The sequence below is a fragment of the Strix uralensis genome, chromosome 12, assembly GCF_047716275.1.
Source record: "Strix uralensis isolate ZFMK-TIS-50842 chromosome 12, bStrUra1, whole genome shotgun sequence".
Taxonomy (NCBI): domain Eukaryota; kingdom Metazoa; phylum Chordata; class Aves; order Strigiformes; family Strigidae; genus Strix; species Strix uralensis.
The window spans coordinates 11,105,031-11,122,669 of record NC_133983.1 but is presented as its reverse complement, the minus strand read 5'-3'; the positions used below and the strand labels follow the sequence as shown (position 1 = coordinate 11,122,669).

The 17,639-nt window shown below is 44.7% G+C and overlaps 1 protein-coding gene and 1 long non-coding RNA gene across 6 annotated transcripts in view; one reads left to right on the top strand and one right to left on the bottom strand.

Moving 5' to 3' along the window:
- The window catches only part of LOC141948802 (uncharacterized), a 59,498-nt gene that overhangs the window by 20,450 nt on the left and 21,409 nt on the right, over positions 1-17,639 (top strand). For 4 of the 5 annotated variants that reach the window (XR_012630556.1, XR_012630558.1, XR_012630555.1 and 1 more), the window contains one exon: positions 16,134-16,242. This is a non-coding gene — a long non-coding RNA (uncharacterized LOC141948802). The remainder of the gene's footprint in view (positions 1-16,133; positions 16,243-17,639) is intronic. The other variant, XR_012630557.1, reaches the window with a different exon arrangement.
- Positions 693-3,787, bottom strand: POP4 (POP4 homolog, ribonuclease P/MRP subunit). The gene is made up of 7 exons (XM_074881791.1): positions 3,764-3,787; positions 3,619-3,671; positions 2,912-3,135; positions 2,228-2,305; positions 1,954-2,015; positions 1,507-1,608; positions 693-1,054 (listed from the first exon to the last, which is right to left on the bottom strand). The coding sequence occupies exons 1-7, from the start codon at positions 3,768-3,770 to the stop codon at positions 918-920; spliced, it is 663 nt and encodes a 220-aa protein (XP_074737892.1). The 5' UTR covers positions 3,771-3,787; the 3' UTR covers positions 693-917.

Genomic DNA, 17,639 nt, shown 5'->3' with positions numbered 1-17,639 from the left:
TCACAAGTGATACAAATTGCCATCCACACTAGCCTTTTTAAAAAGTGTATGTAACACATACTAGTAAGAATAAAGGTATTTTTTAAATGTGTAACAGATACCATGTCTAAATATATATAAAAAAGGCTAGAGTAAAGCTATGAATAGAGGTTACATATTCGTAATGCAATTTTGTAGTTCAATTACCCACAAGATTGAATGGGGGTCACTTCCATCTTTGAATTTCTAGCTTCAGGCGCTTCCCTCTTTTGTGATGTGTTGTGTTTCCTACACTTTGGCATAATAATATGTAATTACTAATACAGACGTATCTGGTTTAACCTTAAAGGAGGATGTTATTAGTAAGCACCTGGTAAGCAAACAGCTTATAGGGCTGCATTACATGTTTAGTATGGTTATATTTTCACTCATATACATGTTACCTGTAACAATATTAACGACAGGGAAGGAGATATTCAAGGTAAAACCTATCAGTTGAAACAACTTGCTTGCACCAGGCAAAGATGTTATGTTGGCCCAGGAACAGTTAATATAAAAGAGCAGTTATCATCACCTCCAGTCTCATTGTAAGCACATAATAGGTAGAGAAAGCCCAATTGATACAGAAGGCAACAGTAACATTTATCAGGGTTACAAGACCTAACTTCCATTGTGCAACTTCATGATTTTAAATTGAAACAGAAGTCAGGTAATCAATACTAATCATATAAGTTTAATAAAAGTCAGAATGTTATATACAAATAACAGATACAACAAACTCCAGCAGTCTGAGAGACTGTTAGTAGTCATTCTTCAGTACGAAATGCTTTAGAAGACTTTCACATAACTATTCCACTTTTAATCTGTCAGAAAACCTGGTCTTTAAACTGCAGGAAAACAGCAGACATTTCTATTAATACTTCTGACTTTCCATGAAATCAGAGGTCAATAGTTCCTTTCAACTTGAATTTTTTTGCAGACCGCTCACTCGCTCTAAGCTGGAACTTGCTTCCGTAGATGTAGGAAATGAATCCATCAATCTCCAACCTAAATATGTTATTAAGTTTGGGAACAACTGAAAATGCAAAGGAAAGAAATTAACAGAAGTGGACTAATGTAAATTCCTGTTATGAAAATATACTGATGTACCATGGGTTACTATTCACACATAGACTTGGTTTGCCATGTTTCAAGGTTTTAATGCTGTAGCAAGAAACGAAAAATAACCAAACCCTCTACATTTTAAACTGGAATTACTAAATTACTCCTCTTCCAGGAGCATGCAGTAATGTGCTGAACATCTCATGTGAATCAGATGAATGAGCCATGTGCATAAGCATGTTGGGTTCACTGGAAATGCTTTAATTGCTCATTTGAGATACTTTTTTGGTAAGATATTGGGCTGTTACGTGGTCAGTGAAGACACTGATTTCTGCCACTCTATGCAAAGAACTAAAAGGACGGATATAAAACAATGTACTTGAAGGTTCAAGTTGAGAAAAGCACTGCAAAAATTGTCTTGTGTACCTTTTAATTTGTCCTCTTTAGTGATAATTTTGAAGACATGTTTAAATTCCTGTAGAACGATTCCTGTTATCCCAACATAAGAGGGGCACTTTGATTTTGTGACTGAAAGAACAGAAGTATGTATGTATTAGAAAATTTCAGATGCAGGCAGTTCTTTACTCTTCTACAGTTGCCTCATGATTTTAAAAACTGCATTATTTCAGACTAATGCAAACCAGTTACAGTAATCACTGGTAAAACTTGCAGTTAATCTGTGCAACTAACATGATCTTCAAGAGCAGTTGAAAAGTAATTAGCATTGGTAAATAGAGAAAGAATCCATGGACATATGATCTCACCTGTGTGATTCTAGAGTTAATGATACTGAAAGGAATGTAATAATAAGCCCCTGAAACAGAGTATCTACTTAACTTCAGATGATTTTGTAAAAGAAAACAAACAGAATACCTGTAACAATAGCTCCATGGAGATCAGCTTTTAGCAGTTTGCCCTGAACCATATGTGGCTGCCTTGAAGAGGGTGCGATTAGAGAAGAGGGAAAGAAAGTTGTAACAAAAGTTAGGTTTACAAAATGTGACTCTGACTACTGAAATCATGGTCATAGCTTACAAAAATAGTATACACCCTATCAAGTAACCATGATGTTTCAAGCAGTAACTCAGTAATCCTGGAAATATCTACCAAATCAAAACCACACTAATTTAAAAATATCTCAACTTACGCATCTGGTTTAAGTCCATGACAGAGGTCTCTGATATACTGTTTCCAGAGTTCATGTAGTGGTAGAAAGATGGTGTATCTGTGGTAAAAAGACAAAAGTAGTATACAGGAACTTAATTATCAAAAAATCTATTGGTTGATTACTAAAGTAATCCATATTTACATTGTTAAAACTAACATAAGTTTTGTAATCTGCCCTCATAACCTGCAAACAACAAACAACAGGTTTGCTGTATAAAAAAAGTACAAAATATGCTCCCCTCTACCAACCCCAAATGGTGACATGTTTTAGAGGATGAGAATACATCTAAAACTGAAGAGATTTCTACTCTTTACCTCCCCACTTTGTTAGCAACAGCAGGGGCTTTACTCAACATGCATTAGTTTGAGGAACCTGATGCAGATTTCTGACTCTCTGGTCATGGCCAGTCTGACTTAAACTTAAATCAGAGGTGATTGTATCTGGGTTAGGTATACAAAAGGAAAGAGAACGAGTAACAAACAGAAATGAATTTTCGAACTATACAGACAAGAGAACTGTTTTTCATGGTGAAATGCCACTAACAGAGTCTCAGACAGACTTTGCATACTGAAGGGTTAATATCCACGTGTATGTGCTGTCACTTTTACATACTTTGATGTACTTCCCACTCTTACCACACAAAGAAAATATTTAAGATCTTACCTTTGCTGTTCGGGCTCAATTTCAAAAAGACGCATTTCTCGCCTTTGTTTGGCAGTAAAACCTTTTGTTTTCTTCCTCTTTTGCTTTGTCTTTTTTTTGGAATAATGCTCAAGAACTACAGCTTTCCGAGTTAATATATCCTGGATAGCTTCATCTTTCTTTTTTGGCATACTACGCTTCAGGAAGGCATTTACAAACGCTTTGGCCTCTTCTGATCCCTGAAGCTAAAGATATTTTAAAAGATACTTTATAATATTAAATTTTAATTGAATTAAGAACTTGCTGCTGACTAGCAGTTTTATCAAGCTGACAAAATCAACATAGGGAGATCTACACATAAGTAATCGTAAATGGAAAATGTTCACGTGCAGAAACCCCGTGCATGCACTGCCGAGTGCAAGCATACGATAGCCTACGGCTTTCTCACGTCAGGTGAATGTGTCTGTTAGTGAGGAAATGCCCATTTTTGCACTTAATCTGAAACGGTGCCGCCAAACGGAGCGTACTGGGGAAACCAGGGCCGGCGCCCCCGCTCGCGGGCATAAACCCACCCCCCTTCCTTTGGTTCTGAATAAAACTGTGTGAGAAAAGAGTTGAAATCGCCAAGTAGCTCCCGGGACGGCCGCTTCGGGCGGGAGAGGCTGCTCCCGGGACCGCCCCCGCCGGCTGTCCTACCGGGCCGGGGCTCCGCGGGCGGGCGGCGGTACCTGGCGGCGCAGCTCCCCCGTCTCCTCCGGCGGCAGGCGGCGGTACAGCAACCCTGCAAGGCACAGCGGGGCAGGGCGTCAGGAGGGGCCGCCGCGGCGCGGGCCCCCCTCGCCCTCCGGCGCTCGCCCTCCCTCCATCACTCACCCTCCATCGCGGCGGCCGCCGGCACTTCCGGCGCAGGTGGGTGACGACAGCGGAGGCGACGTGCGCCTGCTCAGAGAGGCGGTGGCCCGGGCTGGCCGCCAGGCGGCGCCTGCGCCCGGCTGCCTTTTAACCTCCCGGGCGGGAACGGGTGGCGCTTGGGCCGTATGGATCAGATTATCCTAATGGCGAAGGTGCTCCAGGAAATGAACATCCACAGTTCTTTTTCTACGATTATTAAGAGCTAAAAATGTCTTATGGCAGTTCCCTAGTGTTTAAAGCTCGCAGTGCCCCTCAGAGGTGCCAAAGCCAGGTGCAGGCCTGTGCAGATGGCGCTGCGACGGCCTGCCCTGCCCGGGGGAACAGGGGCTCAGGCCCGGGCGCCGTTTGAACCGGGGTTGAGTTCAGGCTTAAAGAAACCATCAAAACTGACCTTCACACAAGTCGTGTATCCAACACGCCGGCCTTGGTGAGCTGTGTGGGCACGCAGGCAGCTGTGGGCAGGGCAGGAGGACTGGGCAGGGGGCAGCCCTGCCCTCGCCCTCTGGCCTTGCCTGAGGGCTGCATGACAGAGTCATGAGGGACAAAGGGAAACGGGTGTCAAAACATTTTCAGCAAACAGAAGCCAAAAGAAGTGGGGAAAGTTGTTAGGTTCTGCTTTCTAAAAAGCTTTTCTAGAGAGTTTATACTACTCAGCTTATCAAAAGAAATACCATCTTGTTACCATCTCCCCCGCTGCTGGTTTAGGTTAGTAAATCCCAGCCTTAACCTCAAATTTCAGAGGGTGTACCTCTAGAGGTAACCAAGACCCCTGTGTGTCCCAGGAAGAGCAGCCTCCCTGCATGTACCAGTGTTTCTGGGTTATTGCCTAACATGGCTGGCACTAGGGTCCCAAAGATCTCGGTGTCCCCCATAAATCACAAACCATGCTGGGCTCTGGTTTAGAGGGAAGCCATTGCTAAGACCAAAATCCAAAGAAAAGAACTTAAAACAGGGAAGTCACATTGCTTATTGAAACCATGAGGTTCTACAAAGGGGGAAGTTGTGGCCAGGGTAGATTGCTAGATTAGCCGTTTAGATTAAGCTAGATAGGGACCATTTAATATCTAACTTCTGTTAGGTGCCTGAACAGCTAAGTTAGTATTATTATACAAGTGACAGGTTTATTTCAGCAGAGATCAGGATGCAAAATTAACATTCTTTCTAGCCAAAGAAACAGTCTTAGAAAATTAAATCTGTCTTATTTATCTTCTTTATACTAACAAGTTCTCTGACTTGGGAGAGTAAATTGAGCACCAGATATTTCAGTTACTATCATGGGGAACTTTTAAAAAATGTCTTGTCATTCATACCTTCTGTAATGCAGGCCACCTCATTTTCTCTAGTCATCCACCACTTCAGTATGATCACTTGGATTAGACAAGTCTGTTGTTCGAGTATTGATTTGTTAGTGTCCCTCCCATAGTAACAACATTGCTTTAGAGTCTGGACACGTGTTGTGATAGGCAGCCTGGACACATCAACCCTCACTTCTCCCTCATCCTGAAGTTGTTTCCACCAGAGATGCTGGGACATCCATTTCCACCTTTCCATCCTGCAGCCCCCTCACCTTCTGCCTTTTGTTGCCTCATTTGTTCTGCAGGTCTCCCCTGCCCAGGATTTACAGATGTGGTGCTGGAGTCAGCTACTACCTGAGCTCTCCAGGCTGTGGGCAGGCGCAGGCCCTCTCTGCCCCCCACCAAAGTTCTTCCCATTCCATTTCTCTTGGTAGGAGAGAGGGCTTTTTCCTAGTCCCAGCCTGTCCTTCAAGGCCTCTCCAGCTGTGGCCCTCACTGCCTTTGCAGGTACCTGGCTGTTGCATGCTCCTGTTCAGCTGTTCCCAGTAGCTAACAGTGTGTCAAATGCTACTGTACCATGCCTGTACTCGCACACCCCCCCCCCAGCAACGTGAGATCTTTGTTTAAAATCTGTCCCCATGTTTCTAGCAATCAAGGTCAAAAAATCAGGAAGATGCCACTTGCTGTGGGGTTTACCCGCTCTAATATGTCACTGCCTCTTCACTCCTGGGATAGGACAAAGTTGTGCTCACTGGACAACAGAGGGGTACCTTGAAACCAGAGCAGCCAACTCCTTTTCCTTGCCAGCCTAGTCCCAGCTCATGCTGCTCTCTGCTCAGACATGATGGTTCTCCAAATACAGAAGAGGTTTATATTCTTGTCACGAGGGATGTTGGCTTAGCAGATAATTAAGCACTGCTTGGTAAAGGATACTTAGGGAGCAAGTTACTGAGGCAGGGTATAAGAAACACGGTGATTTTGTTGAGTGCTGCTGTGGAGCACAAAGGCACTAAAGTGATCCCTAACAGGGAATGAAATTGTAGAGATCTCTGTATGTGTGTAAAGAAGAAAGGGCCGGTCTCTGCAGAGTATTAAACATGAGCACAGGTTGGTTTGTATCGCAGACCTCCTGGCAGTTAAGTACATTGCCACAGCAAACAGATCTCTTGGTTTTACAAAGCGTGGACTCCTTGAGTTGTCATTGCTACTAAGAAAAGATCAATTTTCATGAATGAAGTACCGGGATAAGCACTATGGGTCTTTAGGGCCGTATGAGTGCTCCTTCACTGGATTTATGCTGCAATTCCTAGGGCACTTCAGGGATTAATAGTCAAATCAGTGTTGGCGGTGCTGGTGTTGTAAATCCAATGATCCAGGCTAAACTGGTGCCTGGGGAAGCCAGTCTCTTCCAACAACTCTACATCTTCATTTCCCAATTTATCTTCAGATATAACATCTGAGGGAGCAAGATCAGCGCGTTAGTGTGTGTCACAGCAAGAAGGCTCCGCGTCAGGAGTCAAGACTCCCATCACATAAACATGAAAAAGAACAGGTGAAGAAACTGAGAAACCAGAGAATAGGCAAAGACTATTTGTAGAAAAGAAAGAGAAGGCTCAGAGGAATGAGGAGAGATGGGTAAAATGTGAATATAAAATGAAGTGGAAACATGCAAACAAAATAATTATAATGCATGTTTCCAAATGTGCAGCATCACCCGCTCTGCCTGTGTTAGTGTCTTAGACTTTTGAAGCTCTTTATGTCAAGTAAATCACCTTGGAATAGGTTTATAGTGATATAAGTCCCTAGTATATATTATTAATACTAAGTTATAGGTGCCAATATTGGCATTTCTTATTCTATTAAATCTACTTATTGCTTTATTTATTGCTCTCTAAAAATAATAACAAACCCCCAACATTGATGCAATCTAACTGTGTGCACTAGGGGGCCATATTGCTGTACCTGTAGGCGCTGTTGAATTACAGTGGTGGGGAAAAAAAAAGTGTGCAGGCCAGGGTAGGTAACAGCAGAGTCATGGGGAAAATTGAGTGAATTTGGGAGCAATTATAGAAAGAGCTTTATATTGACAGTCACAGAAAGCTAAAACTTGAGATGCAGAGTGACCAAAGATGTTAATTAAAGATATTTGTATGATGCAAGATGATCAGTGTTTCTTTAAAAAAGGGAGTAATTTTAGAACTGAAGTGAGAGATGAGCAGAAATACATGAAGTTAATTGATGTGTGTAAAAAGTGACTGGGCTATAATCACTGTTACACTTCTGCTGATTGTCACTGATAGAAGAAATAAATACTGTAATTCCCTGGAAGGACTGTCTCAGCAGGCATTTGAGCTTTCAAGATCAATATAGTTTATTCCTCTTGGCCAAATTGTATTAGTAACTGAATTTGGTCCCTAGGGACGTCTGTACTGGTGAAAATAATTTCCATTTAAAACCCTCTGATCTGATTTCCACTATCCAACTATCAAGCTGCTAATACAATTTCCACCCCCTTCCCTAGGGTTGTGCTGAAGCAGCGAGCAGCCAGCCTGTGCATGTCCCGCAGCCGTGCCACCACCACCTGCCCGTGCCCCGCTGCCCCTCCACCGCTGCCTTTTCCTTCTCCTGCCACCACCGCCTCTTGGCCTGGCAGGGAGCGCAGAGACGCCCCGTGCCCACGTTTTCAGGGCGCCTTGGCTGGCCGTAGCCAGCTCTGGCTGTGCAGTGTCAGGGTGGTGCAGTGCGCCGTGTGCCCTGCGTTTCCAGGGATTTGGTACTTGTGGTTCCCTGGAAAAACTGGTCTAGGAAGGGCTCGTGTCTGTGGGGTGGCAGCGGGTGGGCAGGGTGAGAACTGCCGTTCAGCCAGGTGGGTAGGGTATTTGATATCAGTAGCCTGATTTTGTTCATGTCAGTGCAGGTTTGCTAGAGGAAAGTTTGTAAGTTTTGTGTGTGGAAGCCCAAACTCCTGCATTCTGGGTTTGGTTGACCAATTTTAGACAGCTGTGGTTCAGCATCATTTGCATCATCTTCTGATGTACCCTGTATCCCTCAAATGTTTCTTTTCCATATATTCTTCAGTAAGTTTTTCTGCTTTATGAGCTTGTCTTTAACTCATGGATTAGGACGAGATATGTGTTCTGTGTGTCCGTCCCCCCTCCCCCCAGCTGATTAAACTCTTCCTTCCAGCTGTAGGTTCATTATTTCTTTACCATCCTAGCTCCTTGTCATCTCAAATTGCAGCTACCACTTCAGGGTAAATAAAAAAGACTCTTTTCTGTGTGTGAAGAAAACAAGAAAGCGCTTGGAAACGTAATCCAAATATATCTTACTGTCACTGAAGTCAGAAAGCAAATAATAATCCCAGGATGTTTTCACAAAATGTCAATGATTTAACAGCCGGGTTTTAAAGTGCGAAGGGAAGAGCCGAGCAGCCTCTCGCAGGCCCGTGTCACCACCGCCGCTCTCACTAGAGGGCAGCCCGAGACCGGGGGTCGCTGGAGCGCCTCTGCGGATGGGCAGAGGCACAGAGGCATAGATCTGCTATGAATTTGCTGTACTTATTTCTACGTGTTGTTATCATTCAGCTAACTGGTTTAAGTCTTTAAAAAAAGAAAGTTTGAAGGGTGTTTCCTCTTTTGGAAGAAATTTGCCTGCAGCTTTTTTTAGCAATGCAGGACTCCAGTTCTCCCAGACACCAGCCTCTTCTGCATCACCATAAAATTATCAGTGGAAAGAGGATTTTGAAGGAATTCAATTTCACCACAAGTTAAGGAGGCCACTTTTTAAAACACCAGTATATTCTTACATCAAAATAATAAGCTATATCCTTCTTAAAGTATTAAAAATATGAGCAACGCTGGTATTCACCTGGAGATAACTACTGCAAACTAGAACTACCTAGCCTTGCCTCACAGAGCAGTGCTAAAAAAGCAACACTTGCTCCCCAAAACAATAACGAGGAGTCAGAGCTGAGGCTTTGGCAGCTGATGTTTGGTTTCCCTGAATGCTGGGATCACGTATGATCCAATCACATACCAGGATGACAGACACCACTGCTGCACCTTAACAGCTTGTATTTACTAATTAATACCAGCATTCTGCATTCATGTATTATTCTGTGACAGTCTGTCTTACAGTCATTACTTTTGCTGTGCTTTGAGTCTCATTTAGATCTTATTGAATATTTTATTTTAAAATATAATTAACATTGGCTCATATGTGATAGGGATGTATGATGCAAAATCAGTATTAAAAATGATAAATTATAAAGTAATAATAGTCACTGGAGTTAGAGCAGATTGAATAGTTTAACGTATTTAATTTGGTTTTGTTAAACTACATAAAATTAACATAATTCATTAACATTTTGAAATAATACAAATAAATAGGGTTTAGGCTCAAAAATCAATTATGTTGGATTTTCATAAAAAAGGTTTAGACTTGTCAATTCTGCAAGCTTTTGTGACATGATTTGGTTGTCTTGACTTGGCACTTTACCAGTGGGTAGTAAGTTTTGGCCAAAAACATGTTGCTGCGTACTGCACGTTACTGTTTGTGATAGCGTGCACTGGAAAAGTGATACCTCGAAGAGCTGCTGCACTGTGGCTGCCTCAGTATTTGTGCATCCTTGTCAGCCAGGGTGCTTCCTCTGGTCACCTCCAAACCTCCTGGCACTGCCAGGCCACCCACATGCTCAAGGTCCACACACAGTGAGCTCCTAAATGTAACCAGGAGCTTTAGGCATGCTGTGTCTAACAGCCTCAGGGCTCTGGAGTGAGGTGAAGCAGTTTTTGCTAGGACTGAGGTGACAGGAAGGAAGAGGCACTTTTTGCACAAGGCTTATGTTAAAATAATTTATGTTTCACTGAAGGATCTTTTGGTGCATTTCCCAGAAAGTGCTTAAGCACTAAGTGCTTGGGTCAGAGTCTGGGGAGGGGGCACCCTCTGGCTCTGGGGGTTCTGGCTGGGGTCACGGGGGCTGCTCCTGCTGCCCTGACCTGACCCACGAAGGAGCAAGAGGCTCCAGCTGTGTGGGGCCGTGTCTGCAGTGCAGCCACCTCCCGCACAGCTCAGTGCCAGCAGGTGCTTTGTGCCAAACAGCCAGCATGCCTGGAGTTAGGAACTGGGAGGAAAGCCCAAGAAAGTTGAAAAGGTTCATTAATTAAACAGATACAAATTTCTCATTTTTCTTCTGTAATGAGGTGTTTTTCTCAACGGCATCACTATCAGCAAGGCCCTGTTCCTGCCAGACTCTTTCAAAGTAACACAATTAGGCTGTCAGGAGTGAACCAGTCTTTTTAATAAAATGAGTCAGCTTGCGCACCTCCAAAGAGATGCATCGCTGAGTCCACACACATGAAGCCAAGGCACCACTGGTTTGAACACCTCTGTCACAACATGCCAGCTCACACGAGTCCTGTCTGCAGGACGTGTGTCTCCACAAATTCCAGTAATGCCACCCAGAGAAAAACAAGTGGAAACTGTCTTGAAACTGGGCTGAACAAGCCTGGTGATGTCCCTTTTGCCACAGTCAGCACCTGAACTAGCTGTCCCCTGAGCTGCTGCCCGAGGCAGTAAGAGAGACCAGCTGCTTCACCTGGCTGTTGCAGAGTGCTGCGTAGTCACACAGGTTACGTATAACCCACGGCACTGGCTGTGACTATGCTGGTAATGCATGTAGGCAGATTTTTTTTTTATTTTTAAATGTTCCTTATATCTACATTTGCTATCAGTTATAGAGGCACTAGTGACAATATAAAGTGTGGCCCAAACCATCAAGAGGAATTCAGGCAGATCCCTCTCACTGAACTGCAACGGTGGGCACTGAGCCATGTGCTCAGGAGTCCCTTGGCATTTCCGCTTGGAGTTTGCACACAAGGAGGATGAAGAGCAGTCACAGCATCTGAGGGTTTTGACTCGCACTGCAGGCAAGGTCTTTATGAGCAGTGGTCAGGGTGGTCAGCTGCTTGCTTGGAGCTAGTGTGAGGCTTTCAGCTCCCTAGCCGTAACCTTGAGGTCTTCTGACCTGCCGGTGTGTGGTGGGGCAGTGAGGGGGTTAATGCTGCTGGATTGCTTTCATAACTGACAAAAAGAAAGCCCATCCAAAGCCAACCAAAAAAAAAACAACCCTTGTTTGTTTGAGGTCAGTGCTCTAGTAAGTGTCTTTTAAAGAAACAATAACCTGGTGCAATAGAAAATATTTTGTCCATCTCTTCAATAGAAATCTGATAAACCACGGAGAGAGGCAGGTGTCCAAGGAGATAAAAGTAATAAATGTGGCTGCAGTTCTGGAGTGAGCTAGCCTGTCAGGCTGGTAATTAAATGAAAGCCCCTCTCAGGAACTGCTGGAAGCTAATAGATATACATGGAGATGCCAACTCATTTGCCTCAGAAATATATGTTAATTTTAGCATGAGATTAATTTATGCATTTTGCAGTGGGACAAAATGGTGGGGGCAGGAGGGGGAGAGCTTTCATCCTGCCAGTGAATATTTCAGGTGGTAGAGATTAGTAAGCACCTTATACTTCTTAAAACCAGAACAGTGGTGAGAATGGGAGAGAGAAAATGTTTAAGCAGAGCCTCTAAACAGAATTAACTAATCAATCACAGGCTTACAACTGACCCAAACCACATTTGCGGACAGCTGCAAGGGGATCCTCTGCTTTGCCCCAGCTCAGTAAGTACAGAGCCCCCGTTAGCAAATAGCTTGATTCACTCTGTGTTGGTGTGGTTTAAAGGGATTTCTAAGAGTTCCATGAGTGTGAAATGAGGAGTGCTGCAGCGGCAGATCGCACCTACAGAAAAAACAGCAGTTATTTGCGACTACATTAAGCCCCTGGGTGTTTTGGTAGGTGCACAGAGGAGGCGCGGGAAAGGACTGACCTGTATGTAGAAGTGCACTGGTCATCACTGACAGAACTGTAGGTGCTGCCGGGGCTTGGGCTGTGGGTAAGTCTGCTCAGGCGCTTACTGTTGACAGGGCTGCCTGGCTCCTTCTGGTTTGTGGTTGTCCTGTTTGGAAGACAACTAGTTCTGTGGCCAGACAGACATCAAAGTGGGGGAGATGTTCTCCTGATGCAGAAGGCAGCGAGGGGACTGTGACCCTGCTGTGCACGCAGGCAGTGTGTGTTTGTGTGGTATGGTCCCCCTCTGAGGTAATTTTTGACCCTTGTGCCCAGTTTCAATGATATTATTCATCTCAGCCATTGAGCTCTCATGCGCACCGCTGCCTGCGATAGAGGGTGGCTGCACCATTAACATTGCGTGCTCTGGCCCGTGGTGAATCCACAGTTGCCGGGGCTTGCTGGGGGCGTGTGGCACCGCACAGGCCCTCTGCTGCTGGCAGCACAGGGCTCTGCTCTGTGCATGATGCTTGTAGAAATGAGACCCTGATTTACACTTCTAAGTGTGGTGTTAAGGGCATGACTATAGGTATTTCAGCTCTGAAACACACGCTGCAGGCTTCTTTCTAAAAAAACCCCTCTGATCTGTAAAGTTATCAGCACTGAGGCAGCAGAAGGCAAAGCAAATTTTCCTTTCTTTTATTCTGCCTTAGAGGAGGAATACTCACTTGCCCTTCAGCGTGATTACAGCCCATTTACCAACACTTCTTTTTGAATTTTAGACCTACAATTTGGAACAGTCACAAGCAGGAAGTATTTCTTTTCAGAGCCTGGAGCAGTCAGCGAAAGGGTAAAGTTTATTTAACAAAAAGAATGGTTCCAGCTGAATTCACATTGTGAAATTACAGGTCCATTTAAAGCAAAATAGAAAAGATGGCGGGGTTAGGGTCAGGGAAAGAAGATAAGGACATCTGCTGCAAAGTGCATCCAACAACTGTCTTCAAATTTTTAAGTTTTTATAGGACATTCCCCCCCCCCCCCCGCCCCAGGCCAGGGGATGTCCTTGCTGCGGGGCTGGCCAGGGCAAGGCCCTGCCGGGGCACGATCCCCCTGAGGACTGGACCCAGCTGCACACTCCTGGCTTTGCAGCCATTGCCCTGATCCCATAGAACTCACCTCAGTCCCCTTTTGTTCCAGACTGCAGCTGTCAAAATGCACATTTTTTTTCATGAGAAAGAGGGCTGCTACCAGCTTTTCACAGTAGTACTTTAAATAGCTTGCTCTTCCCCCTCTTGCTACCGAGGCTGGCTGCTAGCTCTCCTCCCAGGCACTGCTGTCCTGACCTTCCACCCCTGCCCCGAGGGCTGCTAGCATTACAGTAGCACTGGGAGGAGAGCTAGAAAAAAAACCCAGGGATGTTTTGTCAGTCCTACCTGTATCATCCCTGTGTGTTGGCCCATCAGAGCTGTGGGAGACATGGAGGAGCGAGGAGAGCCTGTATCATTACAGGAGGGGCTCCTGTGCCAGGGAGATCATCTTCATGAAGCCCTCCCTGCCACCCAAGGAGTTACCCATGGCCCTTTGAGATTGCCAGAGGGACGTCCAGAGATTTGAAGAGACTTTGGGGCATGCCTTAGTGTATCTCTGTCTTGACATTGCTGAATCGTACTGCGCCCTTCCATCACCCTGGCATTTAAACAGAGATTGAATTTATAGTTGTCCTCTTCTTATGAGTTAAAATAACAAAAAAAGGATAGAAATTGTCATTTCCCACATTGTCTTGCATGTAAAAATACCAGGCTCCACTGTCGCCCCCATTTTGTGCTGCCTACACGGACATGTGGAGTCAGTTCTGGGGGCAGAAAACGGGGATGTTCTGAGTGGCTAGTGAAGATACGTTACCTGCAGGTGGCAGCTCAAATTCTGCTCTGGCTTGATAGCACCAAGAAATTTTGCTGCTTTGAGCAGAGGTGATGAAAACCAACCAGTTGGAGCCCTTGTTCTCCCTGAGCAGGGGAGGAGGCGTTTCCGCAAGCCGGCTTCGAGCGCACCTTCGGACACAGCACGGCACTCGCTGCAGCTCTGCCCCGAGGTCCTCGTGCTGCCAAGAGCTGTGAGTTTAAAACTAGCTGAGCCTCCCACCCAGCAACATGATTTACTAAACCACTAAGATATTGGGTCAGCCTTGTAAATAATTTTAATGATTTCACTAAACAGGTTGTGGAAATAGATCATTTATGCTTACAATGCTGTGCATTCATTATGGAAAAGAAATTACATTAACTGATTTAGGAGCTAATAATAACTGAAAATAACAATTTAATGGAAGCCTTCCAATCCCGCACTTTGAAAGCAGGATACAGCTATACACAGTCTACCCATTTTAATCTCAGTCAAGTATACATAGCAATTTTTTGACTCTCAGAGGAATGTCAGTCAAGTACAAGCAACTTGTAGACTTCCAGCATTCCATAAATTACATTATAATAAAACAAAACCAAAGACACTGTCAACAACCATTTTTACATACTGGCAGGGTCACACGAACCAGGCACGTGAAAAATATATGTATGAAAATATATTACAGTATAACAAAGCGGAGGTGGTGCACAGCAGGGGCTATTTTCCACTTGCAATTGCTATTTCCACAAGACCGTAATTTGCGCTGCTGGGCTTGAAGGGCATGTCTCTCTCTCTCTAAAATGTTGGGGGTTTGTATCAAACATCTGAATACTAAATATATGCTATATACATGAAATATATAGAAAGAGAGAGAGGGAGGAAAACAGCCAGAAAAAATTAATCTCTCCTGTGCAGCAAAAGCCAGGTGTCACCATTCAGTAGTTGGGATCAGCATTGCTCTGTTACAATTATTTTACTGTAACTAAACTAAATGTGGTACTCTCTGTCCTGGTTTTCTTAATGCATGCATGATAGTCACCTCTGCTGTTAAAATATTTTCTCCTGAAATAAGCTGTACATTGTGACTATTTAATGCCTTATTGGCCATCGAGTAACTACGCTGAACCAGGCAGGCACGACTGTGGGCAGAATTTAAGCTGCAATCAGATAGCGCACCTATGTTGCCTGCTCATTTGAAAGCCTGCAGCCTACTGATAGGCAGTTGTCACATCAGCTATCTCCACTCTGCTTTGCAGGCAGTGTTAAGCTTTTCTTTAAGCCCTCAGGCTAGATAGCATTTGAATTATGCACTTCATTGCACCCCAATTAGCTAGGGATGCATGACAAAAATCACTATCAGTGAGTTTATTTGGGAAAACACCTTATTTTGCTACTTGGTTCAGCATATTAAGAAGAAAAATACACCCCCTTTTTCTCCACTGAGAAAAGCTTGTTTTAGAGCAGAGTGAAACTTTGAGCCACAGCAAATCGCACTGCTCCTGCTTATTCACCTGTCGCCTTGAGCTCCATCCAGCTGTTTTGGGAATGTTAAGTGCTGCTCAAATAAAAATAAATGGTTTCAGCATGACCACAGACCTGACTGAGCACGTTCCTGGCGCAGGCTGTACAGCGCGTCTGTCTCCTGCTCCGGAGACCCCACAGCAGGGGAGTTTTACAGTGTCCCCCAGTAAATGGCCCCTGCGGCTTCCCAGGCCGCCTCCCCTCCTCCCTTGCCGTTTTGCAATAGCACTCCCAGCTCCAAACAACAAACGGGCTGGATGTTTCTCCCAAGCCCTGTAAATGCCAGCAGCAACAGATGAGCACAGAACGAAGGGAAAGGCGCTGTGTGAACACATGGCATTTTCATGGCCCTGAACACGAGCAGTGCTTTCTCTGGTGCTGCTCTGCTCCAAAAACCTGCCGTGGCAAGGCTTGAACCACCCCGGGAAATGAGCCTAAGCTTGGTTGACTTTTCCATGCACATTTACGACCAGGTTGACACACACTTTCTGAACCCAGCAAAGCTCCACGCATTTGCTTTTGAGACGGTTTGCTTTAGTGTAGCATAAGTAGCATAAGACATCTCTGGTCTTAAAATAATTAACTCTTGTGTTAATAAAGAAATGTAATGTTCTTGAAAAATATCGCAGAAAGTTCAATTTCTCACATTTGACACTGCAGCAAGCTGGATTTAGTTCCATTTACTCAGTCTTGATATTAAATCATGTTACAGTTCAGATTTTGACAGATGTCTGGTGTGTGTTGCTAACTACTATTTGCTTGTGTTTGAGCTCCTCCAGTTCTGGCGGCAGCGAAGTGAGCTGCCTTCTGTCTCTCCCTACATGCTGAAAAACTTCAAGGTGGCCACATCAACAAACCCACAACAGGATCAATGCACCAGTATGTACCCAGTTTTGGTCTTTAGGTTTGACATGCTTACTTCTCTGGAGACTGAAATGCCAGTGTTATTAATTATGAAAAGATTTCACTTTATAAGGAGTCTGGCTGCTGACTTCAGTGGGACTCAGCTAGCTTGGATAAAAAGTCATTAGCTCAACCAGCAACTTACCCAGAAACAGGTTCATTTTAACCAGGATTGCAATTAGCACCTTGCTGTGCATTTAACTAATTTGAGACTTTCATACCACTGTACTATAAAAGTTGAAATTATATCCATGCACTCTATAAATGGATTACACTATTATCATTATTTGTAGCACTGAATGATAGTATTTTTACTGTCTTGCACTGAATTAGCATAAATGAATTACAAACGTGAGTGTATCTGGTAAACATCATAAAGTAACTGATTCCTTAATCAAACTGTGCATTTTCATCATCTCATTTGATTTTGTTGCCTTTAGCTTCTCTTGTGCACTTTCTCAAGTGCCTGCATTCCCCTCAAGGTAACAGGTATCACTGACAGACTTGGTTTGGTCTAGACCATCATTCAGGACAGTTATTCCTTGGCCTGATTTGGATTTAGATGTGCACACCATGTCTTTGTCCAAAGATTTATCCGTGTTCCCAAGCAAGTGCAGCTCCCAAGCTCACGCACTGCTTGGCTGAGTCACAGCAAGGCAGCTGTCCAGAGCTCAGAGCAATGTATGTTCGGTGTAACAATGTGGGGTGTTTCAACAACTTCCTAATTCCTGTTGGAGACGCAGGATTAGTTTAGGGAAAGTAGGCTTTTAAACCAGAGGATGGCTTTTCCTTGTGCTCCGCTGTCCTTGCTGGCTCGAAGCTGGGGGAGAGGTGGTGGCTGTCCTGCTGCAGCAGAGCGCATGGGGATGAGCCGTGCACTGGGACGCTGGGCGAGAGGCACCCTGAGCTGCACTGCCCATGGCTCAGCCCCTGCTGTCCTGCTTTCAGTGCCTTCTGAGGGGATCCCAGAAAGCACAGGAAGAAAGAAAGAGTCCTCTCCACCACGTTGGTGATGCTCTGGAGGTCCCAGAAGTCCAATTCTGTGAGTGTGTGTCTCAGAGCACAGACTGTGCTCCAGCCCAGGGCTGCCCAGTGCCGCGGGAGGGCATGTGTCCCAAACAGCCATTTAGTGATCAGACCCTTCGCTAAAGTCTGGCCAAGCTGCTCCTGTCTAGGTCACAGCAATGCACCATGTTGCTCATCTTGGGAGGGAAGGGTGAGGCAACACCCAAGGGGGGTGTCAAAGTCCCGACCCTGACCTTCCTCATACCCATCCTAACTGTGCAGAAGCTCCCCTGTGGGGCTGATGACACATTTTCAAAACTGCAAAGACAGCTGATTAATGACGTACTGACAGGTATCAGTCACTTGGA